The sequence below is a fragment of the Balaenoptera musculus genome, chromosome 13 (assembly GCF_009873245.2).
Source record: "Balaenoptera musculus isolate JJ_BM4_2016_0621 chromosome 13, mBalMus1.pri.v3, whole genome shotgun sequence".
Lineage (NCBI taxonomy): Eukaryota > Metazoa > Chordata > Mammalia > Artiodactyla > Balaenopteridae > Balaenoptera > Balaenoptera musculus.
Window position 1 is genome coordinate 69,790,041 of NC_045797.1, and position 27,903 is coordinate 69,817,943.

A 27,903-nucleotide genomic window follows, 5' to 3' on the forward strand; every position below is an offset into this window, starting at 1 on the left:
GCTCCCCTGCAAGGCCCCTCGAGGCCTGGGCTCGGAGCACAGACCTGAGTTGCTGGAGAGACATACGCGAGGAGGGGAAGTGTTTCTGCAGCATCCCCTGCACCCCGACTCCAGAACTCACTGGGGAGGCAGCAGGGTGTCTGCGATCAGGCTGAGGGGCCAGGCCTCCCCGCTACCCGGAGGGAGGCAAAGTTCTGGGAGGGTGGGCTCTAACATGGGTGGAAGAGGCTAGACCTCCTGCCTCCTCAAAGAATGGGAAGAGCAGACAGGAGGAGGCCCTGATCTCTCTGGCCCAAGACCCAGCAGTGCCAGACCTGCCCCAGGCAGCCTGGCCTCCGCCCTGGCCCGGGGAAGGCCCAAGAGAGGCTGCTTCCTGCCAGAGTGAAGCCAACGGTCTTGGTCGGGACCTGGCCTCTATTCTGTTGAGAAGACCGCATCCCAACACCCTAGGTGTCCAGGATTCACACCTTCAACTGTCCAGTCACACACAGAGGACAGGATGCTGTGTCCAGGCCTACTTGTTCCAAATGCACTATTTTTACAAAAAAAGGAAACGCAACTGTATTACTCTCAGAGCCCAGAGAGACAGACTTTAGGTAAAACACTGTCCGCAGGTTCCTAGGTCACTGGGAATAATGTGTAAAACACAGGTAAGTCAGCGGTGCATCTGAAGGATGGGGGTGGGTTTGGAGAGGGGGGTATGCTCCCCTCCCATTGGAAACATCTCCCTCCCATCTCCTTCCACCCTGTCCTTTCCAAGTAAAATTGATTCAGTACTTGTTCTGAAAAAACATAGATGCTAAATTAGGGTAACTGAATTTTATACTTTTATTGTATAAATATATTTTCCTTCTTTGCCCTTGAACCACTCCCGCCCCCCTCCCCCCCCCCCCCAGACATATACAAGCTTCAGACCCTGGGAGCCAGGTGGGGAGTAATCATAGTAAATCCAAAGGAACCATGCCTGTGGCAAATTTTGCCGGACCTGTGACTCCAGGTCAGCCGTGAGGTGGGTGGCATCGCCCAGGCCAGCTTGGAGACCGTTCTCCTTAGACTCCAGGCTGGGTATCATAGAGACAGCGTGTAATCTGGCCTCAGGAGACACAGGTCTGAGTCCCAGTTCTGCCTCTTACCAGCCTCGTGACCCTTGGCCAGTCACTCCTACCCTTACAAGGGGGCTCAGGAAAATGGGAACCCCCACCCTGCTGCTGGGAAAGCTGAGGGATAATGGAGGGTCAGGCTGTAACTGGGGTGCCAAGTACTACCCCACGTAAGGGCTGGTAATGAACAGGCTCTTGGACAATGCAGAGGGTTAGGAATCGGGCTGGAAATGGTGAAAAGAGGAGCGGGGACGCAGTGGGGAGTGTGGGGATGCTGGCACTAAGGGTACCATCTGGTCCCCATCCTCTGTCCCCGTAGAGAAAAGAGCTTGTCTGCGCTACACGTGGGCTTTAAGAAAGGGCTTTCTGGGGACAGATTGGACGCCATGTGAGAGCCATCAATTGCAGGGAAAGGAACGCTGGCTCCAAATCAGGAGAGCTGAGTCCCATTAAGTCGCATCCTGACTGCCGCTAACTAACTGACTTTGGAAAAGTCATTAGCCCCTCCGGGTTAGTAACAGGAATGGGTTGAGCATCCTGGCTGCCCTCCAACTCTGACATCCTGAGGGACCCAGGGATTCTCCAGGTCCCGTGGGTAGCACGCGTGGAGAACAGCTCTCTGGAGCTATGGAAGCCAAGAGGGCAGCCCTGTCTGGGGTCGCTGCAGCTCAGGCAATGCCCAGCCAGGTCCTCTCTCTCATCCCACACAAGTGGGCCAGGGTGTTGATGGAGGGAACAGTGAGACGATGCAGTCAAGCATGAGGGGCTTTGGTCCTGGACCTGCAGACCGTCCTGGGCCCCAGGAATACGGAGATGGAGAGGGTGCCTCTATCCTCCCTCACATTATAGCCTGGCTTTCCCACCTCCCCAGCAGCAGCAGGAAGCAGGAGCAGGAAGTTTTATCCCAGGGTTTGGGAATGGGGAGAGGATGACGACCGCAGTCAGAGCTCCTTGTCTTCCGGGGTCCACGGCCTGCTTTGGAGGGCCTGGGTGGGTGTGTGCGCAGATTCCCGGCTGCACTGGGGCTGCCAACCCAGACCCTGAGAGCGCCTCGGGGTGGTGCCACTGCCACACGTTCTCTGGCCAGGCCTGGCCATGCACCCAGCAGGCTGGGGGCAGGGGGAGGGCAGAGGGGTGAGGAGAAGGTAGAGCTGGTTTAGAGAATCTGGGCTTCTCCTGTGGTTTAATTCTAGCTGCCTTCATGGGCCAATGAGTTCTGGGTCAAGGAATGCACGGTTCCAAGGGGAGCCTGGATTTGGCCTCGCAGCCATAGGTGTTATGTCTCACCCTCCTCACGTAAGTGCCAGCCAGCCAGGCCCGTCAGCTCTGGGGTCTGGGAGGAAGCCATTGTCTTCTGGGCCAGAGGGCCCTCCAGAAAACATTTGGCCAACGAAGGAACAGGGAGAAGGAAGGGATGGATGTGCCCAGGCTCTGACTCCAAGTCAAGTCCTCCTTCACCCACACCTGCTCCCTGCCCTCCAGCCCCTCCTGGGAAGGCACATCACTTTGTAGGTCAAGGTGCCCAGTCTACAGGGTGCCTCTGTGTTGTTTTCCCAACAAGAAAACTTCATTGCTAGTAAGCAACGGTCTCTCATGTGCTTTTCTGGATCCACAGGCATCTGGTGTGGGAATCCATTCCTCCCTGTGTGATGTGGCCGGGTGGGGTGCTTGCTGGAGGGGTCGGGGGGCTGGTGGAGTGAGGGGCAGGAAGCAGCCTCAGGCGCAGGACTGGTGGCATGAGGCATCCATTCCGTGCAGGGCAGAGGAGGCTGATGTGGGGAGGTCTCCCTGCAGGGCCTAGGTCCCCCCGGCTGGGCTCCTGCCATCTGCCCTCACCACCCCCTGGAAGGGGCTCTGCAGACATTCCTCTACACTCCCAAGGCCTTAAGTATCTTCCCGGAAGTTCCTCCCATTGGACCTCAGGGAATGTCTACTGGCAGCTCTGCCTGAGCAGTCCCCCAGCCCCCAACCCACCACCACCCGCCCTCCCATTAACCCTCTCCTCTCATGGTTCCATCAGGCCCAGGCCCTGGTCGGTCTCCTCCCATGGTTCCATCAGGCCCAGGCCCTGGCCGGTCTCCTCCCATGGTTCCAGCAGGGCCAGGCCCTAGTCAGGCCCTCTGAGCCACTCTGGCTGCTTCTGTAGGCCCTGCCTCCAAATCAGCAGCCTCTGATTTCAGCCAGCTCTTTGCACAATATGCCCGGGAGTGCCCCAGGAGGCAGTGCGGTGCCATGGAGAGCACAGGGCTCAAATCCCAGCTCTGCCCTTTGGAGCCCCACTTTACCACCTGTAAGATGCGGGTTGCTGATGCCTCACAGGAGTGTTAGGGTCAAATGAGATAATACACGTGAGCTGCCCACCGCAGTGCTGGCCCGTGGCCGGTGCTCAGCCAGTGTCCCCTTCCTTCCTTCTCCCTCTCCGCAGTCTCCATGTTACCCCACCACAACCTGTTCTACCCTGAGCAGCATCTGACCTTTTGGCCCAAGATCCCTCTCAGCTCTGGCCCACCCCACCCTACTCCAAGGGCTCTGCCAACAAAGCTGCCCACAGCCGGAGCTTCACCGCCGCTCGGGCCCGGGCCAGGGTCTCACTCGCTCACAGGACTCCCTCGCCCCCCCAGCTGTCAGTGTTGCAGAGAAGGAATGAACTACTAACCCCGTGCGCACTTTGCTCTCAGAAGCACAAAATCAGGGTTCCGGGCCCCTGCGTGTCAGTGTACATCTGCCCTGTTGTCTGAAGAGAGAGGAGACTTTGGCCCTGAACACACACACATACCCGGGGGGGTTTCTCACGCTTACCTGCACATACGTTCTCTCGCTCCATGACACCAGGGAGTTGCACACACCACCAGGTTCTGGGCAAAGGACCCCCTGTTAGAAAGGACAAACAAGGGAACCCAGCCTTAATCTCACAACTGCACTTCAAAGACTTTGGGCTTCTCGGATTCCCTGTATTCCACTCCCTGTATTCCGCGACTCTCCTCCTCATTTTCTCCACCTGCCTGGCCCTCCAGCCCTCCTTCTGCCCAACCCCCCTTCCTGGTGTCCCTGCTGGGCTTCTCTCTGTGGGGTCTCATCCTGGGGGAAGGGAGGGAGCGGGCCACATTTCTTGTTCTCCTTCTGGATCATTCTTCTACTCCAGTGGGGACCCATAGAAGAAGGTACCTCCCTCCTATGCCTGGGGCCAGGGGACAGCCGGGCTTGTGTGCATGCCTGGGGGCTCTGACAGAGATGTGCATGGGGCATGTGCCCTGGGGTATGCAGAGACGTGGTGTATGGGGTCAACACACCCAGCCTCACCCCCAGAGTGCGGGGTTCCCACAGACCCTCCCCCGCCTCCCTCCACCAGGCTGAGCTCCAGAGCTTCAGCCGCTCCCAAGCAGCCTGCAGGAGCTGGGGTCAAGGCCATGCTGAGATCTGGGGCGAAGCAGTGCTCAGGAGACTCCTCCCAAACTCAGCCGCTTCACCTGAGGTGGGGGTCCTCTTCACCCCCTGCCCGGGTCTGAGTGCTCAAGTGAGGCCTCACGCCGTGAAGCACTAAGATCCCGGAAAACCCTCAGTTCCCCAGAGGCTGCCATATTGATTCGTTCACACACACCCCCCCGCCAGCCTCCATGGCTCCTTCTAACCGTGCACACAGAGTGATGGGGGTGGGAGCTTGAGGAAGAGGTGAGTGAAACTGTGGCAGAGAGAGAGAGAGAGAGAGAGAGAGAGAGTGTATGTATGTGTGTGTGTGTGTGTGTGTGTTGGCTGAGGAACAGAACTTACCTGGCCAGGCTGGGACACTTAAAAACACAATGTAGACTCTAGGAGGAAAGTCAGGCCCAACCAGGGCTTCACGGAGAGGTCCCCTAGCAACAAGGATGACCGTGAGGTCAAACCTCTCATCCCACCCCTTGTGGCTGAGTGACTAAGGGCAGGCAGAGTCTCAGCTCCCCCGTTTGGAAAATAGGATAATGATACCACCTTGTGAGACGGCTGGCATCAATATGTCAAGGCATGTTTAAGTTCTCACCGCAGGGCTGTGCAGTTATTAATGTTAGTTGCAGTCATAACAGTGCTTCTAGTAAAATCACAAGAGTATTATTTTTTCACAGAAAGAGGGTCTTTTCCCTTTTGCATTTCCACACTGAGTGTGTGGACCTGTGTGCAGCCTCTTAGCCGGCCCAGGGGCCTGGAGCACGTGAGGAGGGGTAGGGCACGCGTGTGCCAGGCGCTGGCTGCCAGGTTGCAGGTACACACTGTTCTCTGGCCTGCTGTGTGCCCGAGGGGGCCCCCGCTGGGCCAGCCTGACACCTCTCTGCCATTTCAGAGCAAACCCCCAAAGGGAAAGAGAAAAAGGGTCAGATGTTATCTTTTAGATACACAAATTCCACCTTCCTGACCCACCCTTGCCCACTCTCAGGTGATACACTTCCCCTTCCAGTTCCTCTACTGCAAAGATTTTCAAACTTTTCAGGGTCACCCAGTTCTTTAAAAAATAATAGACCAAAAAACAAATTTCCCTCGAAACCTGGATCAATAATTCAGAGAAAGGCAGCCCCACTTGGATTCATGTGGGGTTGGGGCCAGTAAATCTCCCGTTCGGCCCTCATTCTCGAAAGATCATTGGAGCCCACGCAGCTCTCAGCGGGTCCCAGTGGGGGCCCAGGCCTGGCCAGACCCCCAGCCAGGCCCGGGGCCAGAGCAGGGCTACTGAGACAGTCTCCCCTTCTCTGTTCTCTGCTCGGTGGTCTCAGCCAATTGCGGTAGCCAGAGACCTCGCTGATGTTAACTCCTTCGAAAGGAAGTACAAACTGGCCAGCTGGCCAGATGGAAAGGACAGCTGTCATCCACTGGGCCTTCAGGACCTGAGCTGTGAGGGATTGGAGGCATGCCTACCTGGGCAAGGTCTGTGCCAGGACAGGGTGTGAGGAGAGGAAAAAATTGGTAATTGTTATTCACTTCCTTTCCCTCATCCTCATTGCCACAGCATCAGGGAAGCACTGAGAGAACATTCCAGAAGGGCTTTCTGGAAGCCTCCCTAAGGAGGAGGAGGAAGAGCCCTGCTCTGAGCCCTGGAGCAGTAGCTCGCTTACAACTGCAGGCCCAGAACCTCCCTGGCCCACCTTTCTTCTCCGAGGCCCTCAGAGCTGGGAGCCCCCCACTCTATTGGAGGGGATCACGCGTGGTGAGGAGAGCAGGGTGGCCCAGGCCTGGACGGTAGCAAGGCTCATCTAACCTTGTGTTCCCTGTGGAACCTGCAACCCACATTCAGAAATCACCAGACCCTGACCTGGGGGAGGAGATCAACGGGGACCCTGAGGCCTCCTCTGTCCCCAGGGACCCAGGTTCTCCTAGGCTTGGGGTCAGTGGGACAGTGGCCACCAGCCCCACTCCTGTGAGCTCCTCCCCAAGAATCAGGACCACAGTTCCCCTCCTCCCCAGGGCAGAGCCTGGGCCATGGGGCCCCTACCCAGCAGGCTTAGGCTTGCTTAAGTGAGAGGCTGTGGGTTGAGGGCTCTCTGGGACAAGGAGGCCCCTGGGGAGCGTGGGGGTCAGCAGGGCCAGGGGCTAAGTCTGCGAGTGTCTCTGGTTCACACCCTCTCACACACATCCCCTTGTCTCCTCATTTCTTCCCCCTACTCAGCAAAGGCAGACAGAAGACCAAGGGAGGCAGAGATGGCGAGCACAAGTAGGTGGCCGAGGCCAGGGTGGAGCCCGTGCGGCTCGTGAGAGGGAAGGGTCCTCAGCACAGGGTACAGATGGCGGGGGGCCCGGAGCAGTGATGGAGCCAGCACCGGGTGATGGCAGGGCGAGGGAGGTCTCTGCATCTGGCCATGGGGGCGAGGCACGGGGGGTTGTCAGGGTGGGTGCAGGCCTTCTGGTTTCCACTCCCTCCTCCCTCCTTTCAGTGTCTCGATTCCTCCTCCACTTCCCTGTTCCGTCCCCCATGCCTGTGGGCAGGCCCCGAGCTTTCCCTGTGAGGGAGGGAGTGGGGACGGCCCAAGATGCCAATGGCTCTCCCCCAGAGCCAAGGCAGGGCTGGGCTGGTGGACATGCAGTGCTGGAGGCCCAAGAAGGACAAACTGTGGGCACCAAGTGGCCGCAGGGGGTGGCCGGAGCATGGAGCCCAGAAAGCTAAGGAGAGATGACCCCTCTCTGGTGGTCTTCACCATCTCCATTCCCCAGGGGACTCCAGATGGGAGGGGCCGCCACAAGGTATTGGAAAGTCTCAAGGTCGGGGGGTGACAAGTGGGTCTTTCAGCCTCCCCAGAGCTTGCATCATCTCAAGGACCTTCTAGCATCACAGGGAATTCACAAGGGCAGGGGCAGTCAGGGCTGACCACACCGGAGCGGGCTCTGCTCCAACACCCATTCTTACAGATGACAAAGCTGAGCCCCAGAGAGGGAAGCAAGCGACTCCAGAAGAGGAGCAGTGCTGGGACTAAAACCCAGAGAATTTAACTCCCAACCCAGTTTCCAATAGGCCCAGTAAGTTTAGAGCACTTGACTATATTCTAAATTTAATTCTCCGAACACATCAACAAGCGCTGAAAAGCCAGGAATGTGGTCTTTATTTTCCAGATAGGGAAACTGAGCCCCAGAGATGTTAAGAGATTTGCTCAAAACTGTGGTCCCAATAAGTTAAAAATTAGTCGACAAGACAATATCACGGCGACAGCAGGATTATTTGTATAGGGGTCTGAAGTGATGAGCACTGGTGTGGGCTTGGGGCATCTGCTTGCATTAAGATCCCGGGGACTCCCAGTCTCGTTTAACAACAGCATATTGAGTTCCAGCTCCCGCTTGTTATACACGAGCAAAAAGCATGACAACAAGGCAATGGCACCGTGAGGGGAAATTCGGGCCCAGAGACCTGAAGGATCGGAGAGTTTGCCAGGTTACAAGCAAGGGAAGAAGCCTCAGGCAGAGAGCATGTGCCGGACTTGGAGAGGGAGCCAGGGAACAGGATCTTGGGGGGTGTGGGAGATGACATCAGACTGCTGAGCTGGGGGTCCCACTTAGGGAGAGGGCTCAGGGTCAGGTTTTTGCATGGACAGATAGACATAAAAGGCCCGTATGAGACACAACCAACCTGCCGGTCTCCCAGGCTCTCTGTCTGAGATCGGTGATGCTCTAAGACCCTTCTTGATTTCCAGCTCCCCAGTCTGTCCTGGGCCAGACCCCCAAGGGATTCAGGCTGGCCTGATCCCTTTGGACACAACTGTACTAAGGGGTGCCTCACAGTGCGAGCATGTAGTAGGCCCACAGTAAATGCTGGTTCCCTTGCACAACCCCATCCTAATGTCCTGCCATGTCCAATTCACAGATGAGATGAGTAAACTGGCATTCATTCTTATTTTAATGTGTAGAGCCTTAGGATGATTGAAAGGGTAGGAAAATGGGATTTCTAAGAAGAGATTAAACAAGCTGAAATTCTTTAGCCTGAAGAAGAAAGGCTGTGGGAGCAGTTTTAAATCTCTGAAGGGTTATTGTGGGGCAAAACTGGTTAGTTTCTAGCTCTCCTGAGGAGAAACAAGAGGAAAGAGAGAACCATAAACCCTGTGTCTCTTAGGTAGGAGTTTGTTTCTCCCAATTACCTGAGGCCTGAGCTAATGAGCCTTGACAGTTTCCACTGCAGGCAGTCGGAGGGCAGAAGCCCCAGGCAGCCATGGCCTTCGGTTCATTTCCAGTCCCACCCCTCTAAGTCACAACCTCCACAGTAACACAGAGACCTGACTGAGACCCAGCTCACTAAATTTAATTTGGCGAATGTTTCCAAGTCATCATTGGATAGTTCCAAGCTCTCCCCTAGGACCCCAGGTGCATTACCCAACCACAAAGACATTCTTAGCCATGGAACCAGCAAAGAAATCGTTAGGTCCATAAATGAAAAAAGAGTTTAAAATGAGTGAACTAACTAGACTTCTCTCTAGAGAGAAATAGCTATCTAAATTGTGTGTGCATATCATTCTGACTGTCATGAATCCAGCAATGGGGAAGCCCAAATGTGATCATAAGCCCTCAGAGGGTCCTGAGCGGCCCACCTCCCCGGCTCCGGCTTCTCAGGCTTTCAGACAGCCACGAATACGGAGCCACTTGGTTGCAAAGTGGTTTTTCACCAAGTTGATTATTGGCTTGTTTTCTTTGTCTGTTTCTGTCCATATTATACCTTTAGTAACTGGAGAACCATCTAGACCAAATGCAGAATTTAAAACAAAGAAACATCAGTACATCAGTAACCTAATCAACAATTTACCTTTTTTGAAATCTAAGTCTTTAATACAAGTGGATAATCTTCAAAATTCCCTGATTAAGTTAACATTTATTTCAAGAATAACCTTTACCCTTTGCCAAGAGAAGCAGGCATGATGGGCAACTGATGCGCAGTGAATTCTGATGTGTCATCAATTAGAAAATTACAAAGGGCAGTGATAGCCGATGACATCATGCTCTGCTGCCCACAGTTCACAGGAATGAAGAGCTAGTCTCTGAAGAGAAATGAATAGGTGCAGAGCCTACAGTAAGAATTCTGGGAATTACACTTGCCCTACATAGTATGCATTTTTCTATAAAGGGATGTCACCATGTTGAGATAATCCCAGGCACACAGGAATCCCACCAATGAACTTATCCACTTGAGATGGTTAAAATCATGCAGGGTCTGGGGAGAGAGGTTTTCCCCTTTGAATTGCTTCAGGGTCTGGTAGACAATGGTCAGATAAGTATAGATTTTTTAAAGTCTCAATCTTTGCTTCCAAATATGTTTGTTTTTAAGGACTAGAGTGACTTTCAAATTCAAGGGCCATAACTGCCCAAGGGAAGCCCCAGGCCATTTTCCACTTGGATGGGTCCTTGGGGCCAGCATCAGAAATCCGCAATTCCCTGCTACCCAAAGCCGCTCTGGGCCTCCGGCAGCAGGACCAGGTCCGGGATCAGAACGCAGAGTGGCTGGCTTCTGCAGGCAGGGCCTGCTCTGACCCCATACATGGCTTTGACCTACCATCTCAGAGCACTTTCCTCAGGGACATTAGGGCGGGGGGGGGGGGGGGCCGGGCGGGATGGGTGGGATGGGACTGGGGTTGTGTGGCTGGAACAGACTGTGTGATGGCAGCGTGTACGTCACACACGGACTGGGGCTGGGGACTCTAAGGATGACACAGCCCAGGAATGGCCGAGAAGTGATTGTACACGGTCAGCACAGGGCCCTCCTGGGTAAGGCAGGAGAGCAGCAAGGCTGGGAGGAAAGGAAACCCAAACGCTGGGACAGGAAGCAGAGGGAGGGCCCACACTAGGCTCACTTCCTGTTGCAAGAGTCAGAGTATGGCCCGCACCCCTGCCCTCGAGGCCACCAAGCAGGGAGAAATCGCACAGGATGGTTCGTTGTAAGTCAGGCGGGATGGTTCCTTTCTCACCACCATACGACTGTTTTTAATGGGCTCATTGATTGGTGCAGTGTTAGGTCACCAGTAATTTAATATTTATAGCCTTCTCTTCCCAAAATGGCTTGATGCTTACATTACTTTGAATGAGCCCCCTCTCTGTAAGCATGGGCCCGGTCCATGGGACTCTTCACAGATGATGTCCCCACCTGCAAGTTGCGCTGGCCCCATGGAAACTTTCTGCCAAAGTTCCAAATGGTCAGGACGGGATTCACACCCTCAGAGAAGGGCAATCCCACAGCAGCGAGGATGCAGTGGAAGTATTGCCAGCCTGGGAGGTGGTAGCTTCAATCCCAGCTCTCTGAACCTCAGGTTTTTCATGGATTGAACGAGGAGAAGCATATGTCCCTCCCAGGACTGCTATGAAGATGAAATGAGCAAACATCTGGAAAAGACTTTGGCCCAGATTAGTGGCTCAAGAAAGGTTATATAATCTCTCGTTGGGGAGAAACTTTTAAAGATAACTCCAAAGGCATCAGTTTTCTTTTTTTAGAGTGCCTTCTTTCCCTTTCCTCCTGTTGATATGTCCTGGATAACATGATGCTGGATAGTGTGAAGAGATCAGTGCTACCCCAGCCTTCTTTCACCCGCCTCGTGCCTTTTTAGGAAATCATGAAGATGCCAGTGTTTCTTAAACTGTGAGCTGGTGCCACATGAAAGAGGTGGTCCTCAGTCGCTCTCTCACTGGGACACAGAGACATTCCTCTTCATGTCTTGCCAGGCATATGAAGAGTAAAGAAAAGGCCTGGAGCTAGGATAGGGCCAGGTTGAGGGGAGGAGGGGCTTGAGATTTCTAGGCCATCTCTACAAGGACAGAAAGGTTTTCTCCAATCTCACATGACCCAGCATAAAGAACAGGGGTTCTTCATTACAGATAATAAGATGTGGTCAATGGAATAAAGCTTTTCTAACTGCTTGAAACCTCAACTGTAAACTGTGGTCAATAGTATCCTCCTCAAAGCTTGCTGTGGAGATTAAATTATTTTTTAAATATGTTAAAAAAAAAAAAAAAAAAAGAACAGGGGGTCTCAGGGAACCATAGCCAAACCTCCACAAGGAGATGCCTGACCCAAAGATGGGTGGGCTCTGCTGCTGTAGGTGAGCTCAGGGTTGGAATCTGCACCTCACCCCACCTAGGAATGGGGCTCAGGATGACAGGGGCACAGCCAGGAGGAGGGAGAATGGGAAGTGGACGGAATCAGGTGTCCAGCTCATGCAATATTGATGGGGTAATGGAATACTGCACTTTACCGCCTGTTAATCCTACTCCTGGTCCCTCCTGGACCAGGGATCACAAGCTCAGCTGCGGGGACATCACTGAGGGGACAGTGAGGACCCCCTGCCCCCTTCCCTCAGCCCCCCTGACTGCAAGGCCCTTCTCCTGGGGACACAAGGCCACACCAACCAGAGGAAGAGGTAGGAACTATGGAGTCTGCCATACGTTCCTGGGGGTTGGTTGGGGGGGAGGTTCTGTGGTGAGAGGGGACAGGTAGAAGGGGCAAAGCCAGGACCAAAGATAGAGACGGGAAAGGGCCCATCTCCTTCTTTTCACCGGGTACCAAGGAGAATCCAAAGGCACAGAGAGGTTGGGAAAGACAAGGCCGGCTTCGAGCACCAGAGCCGTCTGAGAACTAAGCAGCTAGTTTCAACCGCACTTCCTACCTGCTCATCAGCCTCTGTGCCTCTGAGTCCCGTTTCTGCCCTTCTGTTCTGATGCTTTATCTCTGGTTGTCTGGTTTTCTTTCCACTCAGCCGCGGTGGGGTGCACGGTCGGGGAGGATGAACTTGGCGGCACTGGCGGAGCTCAGAGCTCTAAGACTGGACTGAGGGGGCTGGGATCAGGACCCCGAGGGGCTCCAGCTGAAACGGTTCTTTCCACCTGAAGGCCGCCTTTACTGGTCGCCGACCCCGACCTGCTCCTGAGTGGTGTGAAGACATGGGGAAGGAGGAAGTGGTGGGGTTCCCTCTGCCCTAATTCCCCCTCACGGCTCCCAACTTGGGAAATTTGGCCCCCAATATATCTTGGGACCGGCAGGTGAGGGGCTGGAGCTTGGATCTCCCTTTCCCTTACGTGTTCTTTCGGGTTTTGCTCTTCTATGTCTGTGTGTCTTCCTCCCGGCGTCTATCTCCTTCCACCTCATTCTGGCGGCCCTCTCACAGAGCCGGGAGGAGCGTGTTTTCCGCCATGAAGCTCGGCAAGAACCGGCCTCACAAAGAGGAACCCCAAAGACAAGGTATGGACGCGTGCCCCTGCCCACGGTCCAGGCGGCCCCTCTCTCCCCTCCGGTGACCAAACCCCTCCTCTCCGCGGGCAGCGCCCCAACGGGCTCTCCTGCTATTGGCCGGCGGATCCACCTGGGAGGGGCCTGGCCTCTCATTGGCTGACGGAGAAGCCGGGTCCTGAGAGTGGTCCTCCGGAAGGGGGCGCTCCGAGGACTGAAGGTGGGTAGCGCATTTCCTGCGGTCTAGAACTGAGCAGCAGAGCCCCTCAGTCTGTTGGGCTCATCCTGCCGTCTTTGCTCTCATTCTTTCTTCTCCACACAGAAGCATAGAAATTTTTAATTAGAGGCGGGAATAACAAAAAAAAAAAGTTATTTGGCCAATTCCCTGTTTCTGGGGGAAAATCAGAGTCCTGAGAATGCTTGCTCCGTGGCAGGACTCGCTCTCCTGCCTTTTCCCCGTGACCTCTCACGAGGCTGCAGGGACGGCCCCGGGGGAGACAGGCAGGGTGGGTCCTGGAAGACTGGAGTGGCCTGTGGCACTGGTGCCACCGGAGCAGCAGGCTGGGGAGGGCGCAAGACAGCTATTTAAGAGGAGGCAGGGAGCACAGTTGGAATACAGGGGAGAAATGGAGTGTATTAGGGGAGCTGTGTGTAGCTTTCTAACCCAGGTCTGTAGATCACACACCCATCCTCAGGGCTCCTGGCTTCCCTCCCAGCATCCCCTGTGTGGCCCACTGGCCCCAGAATCTCTCTCTTTGTCTTTTGCCCCCATGAGAATTCCAGCTGTGCCTTTTGCCTTCCTAGATTGGAGAGGGCAGAGCTGCCGGCTGAGACTCAAACCCACCATCCTTGGGTGGCTTCTCAGAATCGTCATTCCTTCATCTCATTGGATTAATACACATCAATACAGGGTTAGGTTCTGAATTCCATCAGCTGTTTTACATGAATAAGTTCCTTCCTAAGCCTCAGTTTCTTCATCTGGTTACATGAGAGTAGTGCGTATCTTGCCAGGCTGTGACTATGAGGATTATGAGGACTAAAAATATGTGTATAACGTCCCTGGCATTGTGCCTGGCACATAATAGCCACTCAGTAAACGGTAGCTACTGGTACAGGAGGTACAGAAGTATGGATTATTTTATTCCTGACCTTCTTCCACGAAGGATATTCAGTGCTTGCATAAGTGAGTTACATTCAATTAAAATTAAAAAGCAAGACCAGGTGCAATTTCAGTTAAAATCAGAGATCACGACTAGGCCAGAAACACCGCAGATATGCAGACCATAACATTCTAAGCAGGTGCTACCAAGTAAACCTGGAATTTGACTCAGCTCCCTGGATGGCAAAGCAGAAAGGGAAATACAGTCACTATCCCACCATCCAGCCCACCTAACTGGCCCTTCCTCTTCCCCAGATGAACCGGCAGTACTGGAGATGGAGAACCTTGACCGCCTGGCCATTCGGCTGGGGGATGGGCTGGATCCTGACTCCATGTCACTAGCTTCCGTCACAGCTCTCACCACCAATGTCTCCAACAAGCGGTGAGTGGGCAGGAACCCCACAGCCCCAGTTACCTTCACCAGGTCAGGCAGGACCCAGCTTGCTATGTTTGGAATTTGGGTGGGGAAGAATCAGGGCCCATGGACAGCTCCTTCCTAACCCTGCCCCTTTCTTCTTTTCCTGGATGTCTCCCTCACCTCTCCCCCTGCAAAGGCAGGAGCCTGTTCCCAGGTCACTCAACACATCCGGGCAAAGGGAAATCACGGAGCTGCCCAGCCCACACTTGGACCTGTTGACCTAATGTCTGTCTACCTATCACTTCTGCCATTGGTTAGTCCTCTGTATTGGAGCCTCTGAGAACAACTGATCCCCATTCTGTTTGGCAGCCCTGGAGTGTTTGAAGATCATGATTCTGTCCTTCTGCCCTTCTCCAAGGTCTAACCACTGCCAGTGCCCTCCTCCCCTGCAAACAGTCCCCTTACACCCAGCCTGACAGTACATTCCCCTCCTCAGATCCAAGCCAGACATTAAGATGGAGCCAAGTGCCGGGCGGCCCATGGATTACCAGGTAGGTGGGGCAGCTAGAGGCCTCATGCCTTTCCGACTCTGTCTAGTGGGGGGTTCTGGCCAGATGTGCGTTATAGACTCTGTGAAGGCATGGATCTGAGGGTCATAGAGAACCACAAGCTGAATATATGTTACCAAAGTAAGCTTGTTCCTGGAAAGCACTCACAGCAGTGTCATAAGTAGAGAAGTACAAACCCAAAGAGCAGCTTGAGAACTCTGCTTATGCTGGTCAAAGCCCTCCTAGGATTTTGTAACCGTCTTTATAAAGTGAGAGGGACCTGGAAAAACCATAAAAAGACCAAAGAGCATTCAAAAAAATTTTTTTTAAATAAGTGTCTCTGAAGAAAGATATTTTGGTGTGTTTTTTTAAATTGTTGCTTTGTATTATTTTGATGCTGGAAGTAATGTCAATCCTGGCTATCTATAGATGCTGAGAATATGGGTGTTTTTTTCTTCTTTTTGCTTCTCTGTATTTTCTGAAATTAACACTTAATTTTTTTATTTGTATGTTTCTAAAACTGGAGACCAAATGGCTGAGATAGGGAGAGATTTGCAGCTATAAGATTGCTGATGTGACCACAGTGCAGGCAGGATGGGGCATGAGCATGGCTGGGAACTGCGGGGAGAGGGCCACGTGAACAGCAGGACCCAGTGCAGCCCTCCCAGCCTGGGGCCTCATCCTCAGCTTTGCAGGGCCACACCCTCAATTTTGTCTCTTTTCCCAGAGTTGATCGGAGCCTGAGAGACTGAGTTACACTAACATAACTCACGATAGGCTAATGTACAAGCCAGAAGTACCTAGTACTTATTTATAAACTGCAAACCAGAAGGGCCCAAGGACCACAAATTCCTCTGGACCCTTCATTAGGAGCTATCAAGACCCAGTTGTAGGTGAAAAGACTGCTGGGCGTTCCTAGGATTGAGTGAGTGTGCTGGCTGGTCGGGAGGGCGGAGCCTTCAGGAGACCTCACCTGACTGCCACTGCACTTCCTGCCTAAGTCCAGCGCCAGGCCCCAGAATCAGAGCAAACCCCTCTCCCGGGTTAGGGCTTTATCTTTGATACCCATTTCCCAGGCCCCATGCTCCCTTCTTTAAGGACAGCCCACCTCACCTCACTCAGGTGATAATATTGAGGACTTGACACCAGCTTTCTTTGTATCAGGTACATCTGGTCATATTTCCTCAAGGATGCACCTTGTCTCTCTGAATCCTTGCTTCGGTTTGTTTTCATCCAGTCGGTGACCATCTTCCCAGGGGCTTGAAAAACAGCCCCAGGCAGTGTCAAGCGGACCTGCCCCTGTGGTTTCAGACAACCTCACAACACTGGGCTCCTTGGAGGTTTGGGAATGTCACCTCCTCACCTCTCTGCCAAAACCCAAGCACAGAATGTCCTAACACTTCTGAGGGCTTTTCCAGGACGCTTGGCTCAAGGCTTTGCTCCTCTGTGTTCTGAGAAGAGAAAAACTTCCAAAGAACAAAGACCTCATAGTCAGATACCGTTCAATCTACAGTGTCACGAGCCCCCCATGTAAAGGCACATAGAAAATGGTGCCATCGTTATTGTTGCTGCTAATGTAACTGTTATTTTTTTGAAGGTTTACTATGTGCCAGGCACTAGGCTAGGTAGGTATGTTTTCCATTTAAGTTAATGTAATCTTAACAACCACCCAAATATAGGTATTACTGTATTTCATAGGCGAGAAACTGAGGCCCAGGGTGGGTAAGCAGCTTGCCCCAGGTCACACAGTTATTCAAAGCTAGAAACAGGGTTCAAACTTGAGGGTGTCCTACCCCATAGTCAGAGCAACTAATTTCTCTCTAATTAAGCCTTTTGAACAGTCTCTCCCTCTGGTCCCTGTTCATCTTTAGCTTACTACCTACTGCATGTTTTCAAAAGCTCTTTCAAACCACTTCCTAACAGAGACTTTTATTAAATGGACCAGACAGTCAGCCTCCAAAGACTTTGTAAACATTCTGAACTGAACAAAACAGTTGTATTGGACCTGGTAACACAGTATTCCCTGACAGGTTGATTCACATCTCAACTGTAAGTGTTAACACACTTGGAGAGAGAGCTGTGAGGAGGCAAATGTGGAATTATTCTTGCTTTCAATAAGTACAATGTATAAAGCAAGAAAACCTATCAGAAGGACTTCACTCTCTTGGAGAACTTGGCTTTGCTGAGTTAGAAAGACCTCAGCCAGAGGCACTTAGCTGAACTCAGATTCAGGAAGGATCCTCAGGGCTCAGAACCATCCTAAAGATTGGGTAGCACTGAAAGGAGGTCCCAAGGTGAAAAGACCATGGTGTACTCAGGCCCTTTGTTTCTTCTGTTTAGAATGCATGTAATGCGAAAACCCTTTCCTGATTATTGGCATCTCAAAAGCAAGAAGCTGCAGCTTCCTCCCTGTGAATATGCAGTTTCCCCATCAGAGTGGGCAAAGCTTGGAGCTTGGCACTTGGCAGGGATGTTCTTGGCGGGTCACAGAGTCTTGAGTCTCTCCTCTACCCTCTCTTCCTGCCACCAAGACCATATACATCTTCACCTCCAAACATCTCTCCAGTTTTCACCTCCACGTCATTTATCCAGCTCAAGTGCAATATGGCGGCCACTTCCTATCTGATCTCCCTGCTCTCATATTGCCCCCTCCACTCCATGCTCTACACCACCACTGGAGTGATATTCTCAAAATGCACAACTGGTCATGTCACATCTCTGTCACCTGGAGACGAGGGAACATAAAGGATGTTTCAGAAGAGCAGTACTAAGGGGTCCACCACCTCTCACCTCCAGCTCCCAGCAATGTTCTTGCAGCCCAATCAGACCCCTCAGAAGCAGGTCACAAAGCACTATGACTCTTGGGTTCTCCCAGGACAGAGGTATAGATTTACACTCAGCAGTGTTCCTTGCAATGAGTTTCATGAAGTCACCTGAGGATTATGTCCCTTATCTTGGAAGGAGAAGATGGAAGTCAGTCACCAAAAGAGTTTCCCTGGTCAGCTGGTCAGTTGGTCCCTTAGTGGCTCTATTTGCCTCCCCCTCTTCCATCATGGAAAGATGGAGTCCTCTGCTGATGACTGAAATCCCCTTCTTCAGAGTTTATTGTTTTGTTTTTTTAATTTCAAGTCCAAATGATACATTCCCCTCCATAGAGCACCGGGAAGGGGGGGGGGGTGGGGGGAGCGGGGGGAGGGGTGGGGATCAGGACTGGCATTCCCCTCCCCCACCAACGCCAGGCCGCGACCTCCTTTGTGCACTCCCAGGGTACCCCTCAGGCCACCCTTCAGCCTGCAAAGAGGACACACTGGAGCCTCCTCCCCTTGCCCCACCCCTTTCTCCTTTCAGCCCTGTGCCCTCCCCTCCCTACCTGCTTCCCGCCTGGTGTCAGAGCTTCCAGCTAGGGTCGTCCACCATTACTGGCTCTGCTCAGTGGAAGAAGGTGGGAACTCTGGGTCCTGAAAAGGAGCAGGGGGCAAAAAGGTTATCATTACGGCTGAGTCCCTGGGTGAAAAACATAAAAACCAGCCAACCTCTCACACTGCAAAAGTTAATCTCCTGATGGCATATCTTTACTACCTTATTATGCCAAAACTGTGTTTGTCTACTTCCCAGTCTTGAGTTACAGAAAATCTCTTTTTTTTTTTTTTTAATGGAGGAAAAGGGATGGGTTAGCTTTGGGGGAAAAAATGAGCTCTTAAAAAAATCTTTGGTATAAAGTTTCATAGAGCTTAAAACTCTATAAACTACTATGCAAAGAATGTTCTGGAAGGACTTCTAGTGTCTGTTTGCTCTCTTCACAGTAAACTTCTCAGAGCTGGCTCTATTTCCCTTTTAGCTCCCTGAAGAAACAGTGATTATTGAACTCCTTCAGAGCTCCAGATTCTCAGCTCCATTCCCTTTGGAACCTCATTCCACATAGAAATGCTTGTTTTCATAGTTCAAGTATTACTTCAATTAGTAAATGTTCAGTTTCCAGTTCTATATACTTGATTGGTAATGTTCTCGTTGTCATCAGCGTTTTTATTTTTTTAACATCGCTAGTTTTGTTGTGTGGATTTTTCTTGGCCTTCCGGATATTTATAAGATATATAAATATCTGATGGACGCAGTGGATGATAATTTTCATGGCTATTCTTTTTCATGAAAAGGGAGAATGATTCTCTTGAGTAAAATCATATTTAGTAGTTGCATCAAAGCACAGCAATTAAAATACTAACTCTCCAAGATGAGAATGGTAAAAAGCAACTCATACAGTTTCATTAGAAGAGTGCTGAGGCAAATGCTAATACTAGCTCAACATAAGCTATTTTGTTAAAATGCAAGTTCAAGAGACTTAAGTGAAACAATATTAAGCGTCACACACGACCCTATCTGTTTGGGACACCAGCCACTTACCTGAAAGTAAATTCTATTTGAGAAGCCATTTATAACAAGAGCTCACATTTCCTAGACCTGTCTACTGTTTATGAAGCACTTTTATGCACATTATCTCATTCAACCCTCACACAAACTTACAGATAGGTAGTGTCTTCCACTCATAGCTGAGAAAACTGAGGCTCAATGTCATTCCAGCAACCCCGAGTCTGTGCCTCTTCCTATTTATCATGGCCCACCCATGGCCACTGACACCTCCAGATCCAAAGCAAGAACTGATGGCTTACAATGAGAGTTCAGGAAAAGTATGTGCACAAACACATACACGAACACACACACACACACGCACGTCTCTACCTCTCTCTCTCTCTCTCTCTCTCTCTCTCTATATATATATATATATATATATATGCAAATATTTGTTGAATGGATGAACAACTGAAAAAGGGCTTCCCAGTATAGAAATAAGATTCCAGAAAGGTGGACGCCACTGAAAAAGATACAGAATGCACACAACATGCAAGTATCAAGGCAAAAAAGGTGTGCTCAGGTGGGCACCAAAGCCCCACTGGGCATTCAAAGAAATTAAAAGAAGAGGAGCCAGGAATGTAGAAAGCGTGCCAAATTCCAGAAATAAAAAAGATGTCAGAGGCCTGCAGGCTTAAAATGAGAAATGCTATAGCAGAAAATTAAATGCATGTTAATGGAGACTTAGAAAGCTTAATCCCGGAGTGCACAAAACCTGGGAGGTAGGTTTGCAGCCCTCGGTGAGGCAGGGCCATTGATGCCGGGGAGAACTTGAAGCACGTGGAATCACCCGGGAGCTTTAAAAATACGGATGCTGGACGCCACTCCTTCCACCCCTCCCCCAAGACTGGACTGGGTTGGTCTGGAGTGTGGCCAGGGGCCTCAGGGTCTTTACCCACCATCCTTCCCCTCCCACCTGGTAATTCTGCTGCACACCTACTTGGAGGTGATCTAGCCACGCCCCTTCTTTATAAATGAGGACAGCGAGGGTTCGTGGGGGAAAGAGCCCAGGATCACCAGCGGATGTGCGGCAGGCAGACTGGCACCCGAATCCGGTGCTGGCTCCCGGCACCTTCCAGCCCGCTGCCCAGGCCCCGACTCCTGCAGGACCAGATCCAACCTCACCCGCTTTCCTGCTCGTTCCCCCTCTTGCCCGCCCGCAGGTCAGCGTCACGGTGATCGAGGCTCGGCAGCTGGTGGGCTTGAACATGGACCCCGTGGTGTGCGTGGAGGTGGGCGACGACAAGAAGTTCACCTCCATGAAGGAGTCCACTAACTGCCCCTACTACAACGAGGTCAGCGCCCGGGGCCCCAGGTGGGGAAGGGGCCTCCGAACCGTGGCAGAGGCCGGGCCCCGGCCCCATGGGGCCCAACAGGAGAAGCTGGGCGGCAAGGGACACAAAGGGCTACCAGCCGGCGTGACCTTGGCCCGCCCGTTACAACCCCCAGCCTGCTGACGTGCAGTGCTGCCCCCTCTGAACCCCAGTCCAGATCCCAGCCAGACTCAGGTCTGGCCAGGGGCCACCCTGTGAAAGGAATAGCACCCCAGGTCCTCCTGTGCTGCTCGCAGCAGTGCCTGTGAGTGAACCTCGCACCCCCTGAGGCCTGGTCCCAGATGCTTCCCAGGCCAGAGCCCCGGGGCAGGGCCACCTCCTTCCAGCCCCAGCCCATGGTGGCACTGGCACCACTAATGAGCACTTGCTGCGTGCCGGGCACTCTTGTAAACGTTTTTGGTGCATCATCTCTTCTGGCTCTCACACTGTCAGAAGTTGTCACCATCAATCCCATCTTACACAAGCGACACTGAAGCTCCTGGAGAAAGACCTGGCCCGGGTGCTACGTGCCAGAGTCGGGTTCTCTGTGCGCACGCTCTCTGCTCAGCTGCCGTCATGGGCGCCTGAACCTCTTCGGGGTCCTTCCAGACCACTGGCCGTGATGCTTGGGGAGTGAGGGATAAAAGGCCCGGTACCCACTGCTGTTCGTTGCCGCTGTTTGAGGCCACATCGAGGTTAAAGGGCCTCAGAGACCTTCTAGTTCAATCTCTCCATCTTACAGAGGAGGAGACTGAGACCACAATATGAAAAGGACCAAGATCATAGAGAGTACTGTAGACAGAGCAGGGCCCAGACTGCCCTGCCTCTGCCCAGGGCTCTGTCTGCCACCTTGGATGGCCACCCCAGACACAGCATCGTGACTCTGGGCTCCAGGGAGGGACCCATCTTAATCAGCTCTGGGGAAGGGTGCCCCTCAGGTCCCTGAGCACACATCAGACTAAGCCAGAAGTCAGCTGGGCACCCTGGCCAAACGCGGCATCTGCATCCTGTGTTTCGGTGTCCGTCCTGGGCGTGGTGAGGGCTGAGGGTGCTGTCTGCTGCTTGGGGGAGGGCATCGCTTGGGAAACTGTGGGCGGCCCCAGTCGTGGGCCTTCAGGAGGAAAACCCAGGCACACCTCTGCCCTTCACGGAGACCCAGGCTAAAGCCAGAGCCTGGCCGAGGTCTCCTCAATGACCACAAATGGACCCCATTCTCACAGCTGGTTTCCTGCAGGGCCACAGGGCTGGGACACTGCTGTTCAGGAGCCCCATGCGGCAACCGTCCCAGGAGTCAGGAAATTCAGGCTCGACACCTCTGACCTTATGTCAGGACACATCCCTGACTGGAAAAGCCTCCGGCCTAGATAACGTCTATTTTTCCCTAACAGATGTGGAGACAGGGCCCCCATGGCCTTCCACAGTTATTTGATAGTGGTGAAGCCATGTTTGCCTGATGGGAGGGCTCACCTTGCAGCAGGGCCAAATGCCTCATGTTTCATTCAAATGGTTTCCTCCTTCCCAAGGAAACAGAGCTGTTCTCCCCACTTTGTGGCTCCTCCGCAAACTCCTACTCACCCTGCAGAGCCCAGCTCAAATGTCCTTGCACTGAGTAGCCTTCCCTGCACTCTCTAGGTCAGAGGTCAGGGCATTCCTCTCTCTGACAATAACAACCCCAAGTTGCAGTTGGTTCTTCACATCTAACCCGGGAGGATCCCAGTCTCCTGCATCTCTGTAGCCCAGCCCAGGGCCTGCCATGTACCTAGAGGGCTTTGGTAACACTTTGCTGAATGGATACTTACCCAAACGAAGAAACAGACATCCGCTGGGCATCTGCTCTGCACCAAGCTCAAGCCTGGCCACAGAGCGGGTGCAAACAGCACACTTCCTAGTTCCATTTTCCAAACTCTACATTTATAGCCACTAAAACTATTTATTCCACTCATCTTTGGATCATCTTAAATTTACACCTGATCATATTTTTGTTCTTTTTCACAAACCCAAGTAATTCTGATTTATTCGATTTCTGTTTCCTCTAAACCAGAGTTTCTCAGACTCAGCCCTGTGGCTACTTTGGACCAGGTGATTCTTTGTTGTAGGCGACTGTCCTGTGCCTTGTAGGGTATTGAGCAGCATCCCTGGCCTCTACCCACTAGATAGAAGCAACCCTCCAATAGCAATCCTCCACCCAGATGTAGCAACCAAGAAGGTTTCTAGACATTGTCAAATGCCTCCCGGGGGTTAAACTCGCCCCCGGTTGAGAACCAGTGCTCTAAACTATCTTCCCATGATTCGTCCCAGCCCCAAAGCTAGAATTTTCTTTCCCTTCTCTTCCTTTTATACTATCCCCCTGGTCCCAGGGGGGTGCTGCTTTCCGCTAATCCTCTGAGTTGATGGGAACCTACCTTTGGTTCCACTAAACACAATAGAGGGAGGTGAGAACAACCAACATCACTTAGATTTCTAAGTAATTACAAAAGGGAAATATGTTCAGGAAATACAAGGAATATGACCACAGACAGCTCAGAGTTCTAGCTTAGTTAGCTCGCTCTCCTGGGGCTGACACAGCTCTGCGGCACCTGGCCTTGACCTTGACCCTCCTGCCTGGCTCTGGACTTGTCTTCTTATGAAGGGAGGCTCATAACCATCACCCCTGTCCCCAGAACAACCTGACAATCCACAGACCAGGCCAAGACCTCTTCTCGGTACATCCGGTCCCAGACACCGTCATCTTCCTTCTGCCTAAAACCACCTCTCCCCATTGCCTTGAATCTTTCTCTTTCTGCATCCCAAAGAATCTACCATTATATCATCCACTCAACATCACCACCTCTGCCTTTGCTTTTCTTTTGGCTCCTCTTTTGTCTATAAGGCATTTCACTCTAGCATATTCTAAGCACAACTATGAAGAAGCATTATGATCAAGGACAGGAGCTAGAAGCCTACCATCTATCTATCCATCTACCTATCCATGCATCCATCTATCTATCTATCCACCTAGCTATGCCTTTCCTCAGTCCCACATACCTCCTAGTGACCACCACTTCCTCACCTTAATCTCTGCAGTCATTTCTGCCCCCCATCTTTCCTGAAACTGCCCTTTTCCAGACATCAAGGACCTCACTGTCCCTAAGTTCAACATCCACCATTGCTCCCTCTCCCTTGACTGCCCCGGTCCTTCCATCCTCTCGCCGCCCCCTGTCCTGGGGACCTCTCCTGCCACTCTCCTGCCTTCCCCTCTCTCCAGCTCCTCTCCTCACTGCCTTTCTTGGCATCACTCCCTGTGCCCACTGCTGAAGTGCTGCTGCTTCTTGGAGCCCTGTCCTGGGCCTGCTTCTTTCCTATTCTCCTTCCTTCTCTCCCTGGGTATCTCCCCAGCCTCAAGGCATCGGTTACCATCTGCGTGTCTAGATGCCTGTACCACCCACCTCTCCAGAGCTTCAGTCCCCCGTGACCAGCATCATCCGGGCATAGTGCTTCGTAGCAGTTGGTATTTATTGTGCAGTGGCCGTGTGCATGCCTGGGTTGAATGCTTGACCCGGGTCATCTCATTTAGATTCCAAACCACGCCTCCCAGCAACCCCGTGAATGCTACCCCGGAGCAGTTCCACATGGCGGCCCTGGCTCGTTATCCCCACGTCACAGAGGTGTAAACCGAGGCTCAGGAAGGGAGGTGATTGGAGCAACAGTGAAAGCTCAGTCTTTCTGGCTCTAAAGCTGGCGCTGTTACCCACAATGCTCTAGCGTGAGCCTCCAGCAGCCAGGAGCAGATTCTCATTTGCTCCAAGCTCTTCGGCAACCTTTCTCCATCTCCCTGCCCACAAGTTCACCAAAGCAGTGGCCCTTCTGCTCACCGTCCGCACCCTCGCTCCCAGCACCCGCACACCAAGGCCAGGACAGATGGGTGGGCGCTGCAGCTGTGAGTGGCAGCTCCCAGCCAGAGAGGACAGGTCGCGCCCACGGCAGTTACATTTACAGCAGATTGAGTTCATCAGTTCTAAATTCTTAGGCTCAGCTTAGTTTACATTTAAACACCTCCAAACTTGGGGTGCATCTTCTAGGCAGCATTGTGGTTTACTGGTGGTGTCTGTGGGGCCCATATAACCACAGCGTATCTTACAGTATCTTACACGTATCTCATCAAGCCTCATAACAAGACTCTAAGGGGGGGCATCATTACCCCCATTTGACAGCTCAGGAAGCTGAGGTTCAGAAGATGTGTTGCTCAAGACCACACGACTCCCAGCTTCCCCGGGGTCAGGGGGGACCAGCGGTTGCCCCTCCTGCTCGTCCGAACTTTGGGGCTCAAGGGAAATGGCCGGGGTGCAGACAGGCACTTTCAGGAGGGAGGTGCCCGGCATTTAGCCTCTGCCCTCCAAGTGACAGCAAGTCTGGGTCCTTCCCCCCTCCAGTACTTCGTCTTCGACTTCCATGTCTCTCCTGACGTCATGTTCGACAAGATCATCAAGATCTCGGTGAGTGGGGAGCAGTCCCTGGCAGGCGGGGCTCTTAGATCAAACTGCACCTTTGTGCAGACTTGAAAAGGGCACCCCCTCTGGGCAGGCCAACCATAAGAAGGCAGACCGCACCCAGACACACAGCCGGGCAAGTGGGGCACAGGCTGGACGTGGGCCCCTCTCACCCCATTAGCCAGATCCTTCTGTATAGTGTACAACCTGCTCACCCATACCTGGCGGCCAGCAAAGCACAGGCGAGGCAGAAGAGGCTGATACTAAGCCTCAGAGAGCTGCCCCTGCCCTGCCAGATGCCCTCCTGCTTCACCTGAAGCTCACATCCCCAGAAAGAGTGACATGGCACCCCTATCAGTCAGCCCTTCCCCGCCCCACGGAAAGCCTCAGCCCCATGCCGCCTGACTGGCGACTGGTGGTTCTGCCTGGAAGGTGATTCACTCCAAGAACCTGCTGCGCAGTGGCACCCTGGTGGGCTCCTTCAAGATGGACGTGGGGACCGTGTACTCCCAGCCGGGTGAGTAGCTGCACAGCCCGTCAGCTCCGGGAGCCCGGGACACGCGGTCCCTCCCACCCTGGCGGGCCCTGGGCTCAGCCTGGCCAGGCCGCTGGGCTCAGGTGAGGCCGTGAGTGCACAGTCTTCAGGTATGCAGAGCGATGGGGTGCCCAGCCTGCATCAGTCGCAGTGACCACCTGCGCCCAGTCGGCGGGGCTCACGGGAGGCCTGCAGAGGCGGCAGCATGGCCCCCTTTTACAGCTGAGGGGCCTGGGCGCCAGAGGAGTGCCGGGGCTTCCCTGGTCACCCAGCTGGTCTACAGTGAGGTCAGGCCGTGTGACTCCAGAGTCCCTACTGAGCCACGCTGTTCCCGACACCCAGTGCGGGGGGCAGTCTCTGAGGGACACTGTGCCCTGAAAACACCTTCACTGACCATCCGTCCAGGGACCCAGGCTGCCTGAGAACAGCCGCGTGGGCTATCTGCTCAGCAGCTCTGGGGGAACCCATAAGCCAGCACTGTGTGGGGTTAGTGAGGGAACCCCAAGCCGTGGCCCAGAGGGCTGGTGAGGGTTGGACCAGACAGAGAAGGTGCCTCAGCCTGACAGACAACACTCACCACACGGCCAGCTTGGGAACCACGGGCAGACAAGCTGGCACTGGGCCCCACCCATGCCCTGAAGTGAACCCGCCACTTGGGTGCAGTAAGGACCCCATTAGGCCCTCTGACAGTGACAATACAATTTCACCCAGACAATCACATTTGACCCTCACAAAACAGTGAGGGAGACATCAGCATTCCTTCCCATTCTACAGACGAGAAAAATGAGGCTAAAAGAAGTTGTGTCTCAGAGGTGCCACTAAACTATTAGGTTGAACAAATTGGCGATTCCTTATGTTCAACCTAGTAGACACTTGGCTGGTGCACATTATAACTATGACTCAGACCAGAAAATCTAAGCTGAAAACCCAAGATTATACACATAAAAATCACAAAATCATAGATCACTCAAGCTTGAAGAGACCTTAAAAACATCTAGTCCAATCTCTCTCTGAAGGAACAGAAAGAAGAAATCCATTCCCTCTTCAAATAGCCTTTAACTCTGAAGACAAATTTTATGTCCCTCCTGAGTCTTATTCTCTTTCCTTACTAAATTTCCCCAGTTCATCTAACTATTCATTCACACATCTGTCCATCCACCCATATATTCTTTCACCCACCCACATATCTACCTACTCACCTGTCTGTATGTTAATCCATCCTTCTATCCATTTATCCATCTGCCATCCATCCATCCCTCTATCCATCTAGCTTTTAGGCCAGCCAGGCACCCTACCACCCGTCTTCTACTATCCAACTCCCCATCCAGCCATCTGGCTATCTATCTGTTCATGTATCCATCCCACAAACATCCACTCTGGCAAGACCCTTGAAGCTCTGGGGTAGCCTAGGACATGGCCCCCTCCTCCTGAGATGCGCCAGTTCAGCTGACGGCCTCCAGTGACCCCTCACGCACATGGCTTACTCCCCTCTCACCGTCCCAGTCTGTCTCTTCGGACTCTGCAATGGCATTATCTCTCCGGAGACACAGTTGGCCTGGCCTATCCCCAAACAGGCTGATTTCTGCACACAGTCCTGAACACATCTCACAGAACCGAATGGGGACAGAGAGGCTTGCTGGCAACAGGCCTGAACTATAGTAGAAGTTGAAAGAGGAGGGAGGGGAAGAGGAAACTTCTGAGTCCCTGGAGATTCCAGTGCCCACACAAAATCAAGGAAGAAGATGTGCCCTTCGTGCAGGCTACGCCTACAATCAGCTTTAAAGTCAACCTGAAGGGGCAGATCCGTCCTAGAGTGGCCTGCTCTCTTGACATCTGTCCTTTCCTCCACACTGTCCTAATTCCTGGGAGTATTGGGGTGACACTACCGGTCCCTGTCTCTAGGAGGCTTTCAGGCTGAAATTGGAGACAGACAGTAAGTAGATAATCACAGTGATAGTGAGTTAGGAGATGTGCATATGGAAAGGGGCCAGGATCAGCTCTTCTGAGGAAGTCAGGGAAGGCTGCATGGAAGAGGAGACACATGAACAAAATGATTAGAAGTGTGAATAGGGAGGTGGAGGGTTGGGGTGGGGGACAGAAGGGATGGGGGCATTGCAAGCTCAAAGAACAGCAGCCACAAAGGCATGGGGGTATGAAACAGCAATATGAATTATTCAGAGAGGGGTAAACAGCTTTGCTTGCAGGAGCACGGGGGGGGCGGGCAGAGGGTGAACACTGCGAGCTGGGAAGAGCTGTATCAGGAGACCCCACAGGGGATGCTGAGGTCTGTGGTCTTTCCCCCAAGTACTGGGGAGCCTCAGGTGGGTTTGAAATGGGGAGTGAGAGAGGGAGGGCCTCTCTGAGGCCTCTGTC

The 27,903-nt window shown here is 52.9% G+C and overlaps 1 protein-coding gene across 3 annotated transcripts in view; it reads left to right on the plus strand.

Moving 5' to 3' along the window:
- OTOF (otoferlin) overlaps nt 1-27,903 on the plus strand; it is an 89,036-nt gene that overhangs the window by 37,022 nt on the left and 24,111 nt on the right. For 2 of the 3 annotated variants that reach the window (XM_036874087.1, XM_036874089.1), the window contains exons 6-11: nt 12,686-12,759; nt 14,162-14,288; nt 14,761-14,815; nt 20,380-20,511; nt 24,939-25,001; nt 25,428-25,512. In XM_036874087.1, the coding sequence (XP_036729982.1) occupies nt 12,686-12,759; nt 14,162-14,288; nt 14,761-14,815; nt 20,380-20,511; nt 24,939-25,001; nt 25,428-25,512 (536 nt within the window). Of the gene's footprint in view, nt 1-6,729; nt 6,775-12,685; nt 12,760-14,161; nt 14,289-14,760; nt 14,816-20,379; nt 20,512-24,938; nt 25,002-25,427; nt 25,513-27,903 lie in introns of all 3 variants that reach the window. The other variant, XM_036874088.1, reaches the window with a different exon arrangement.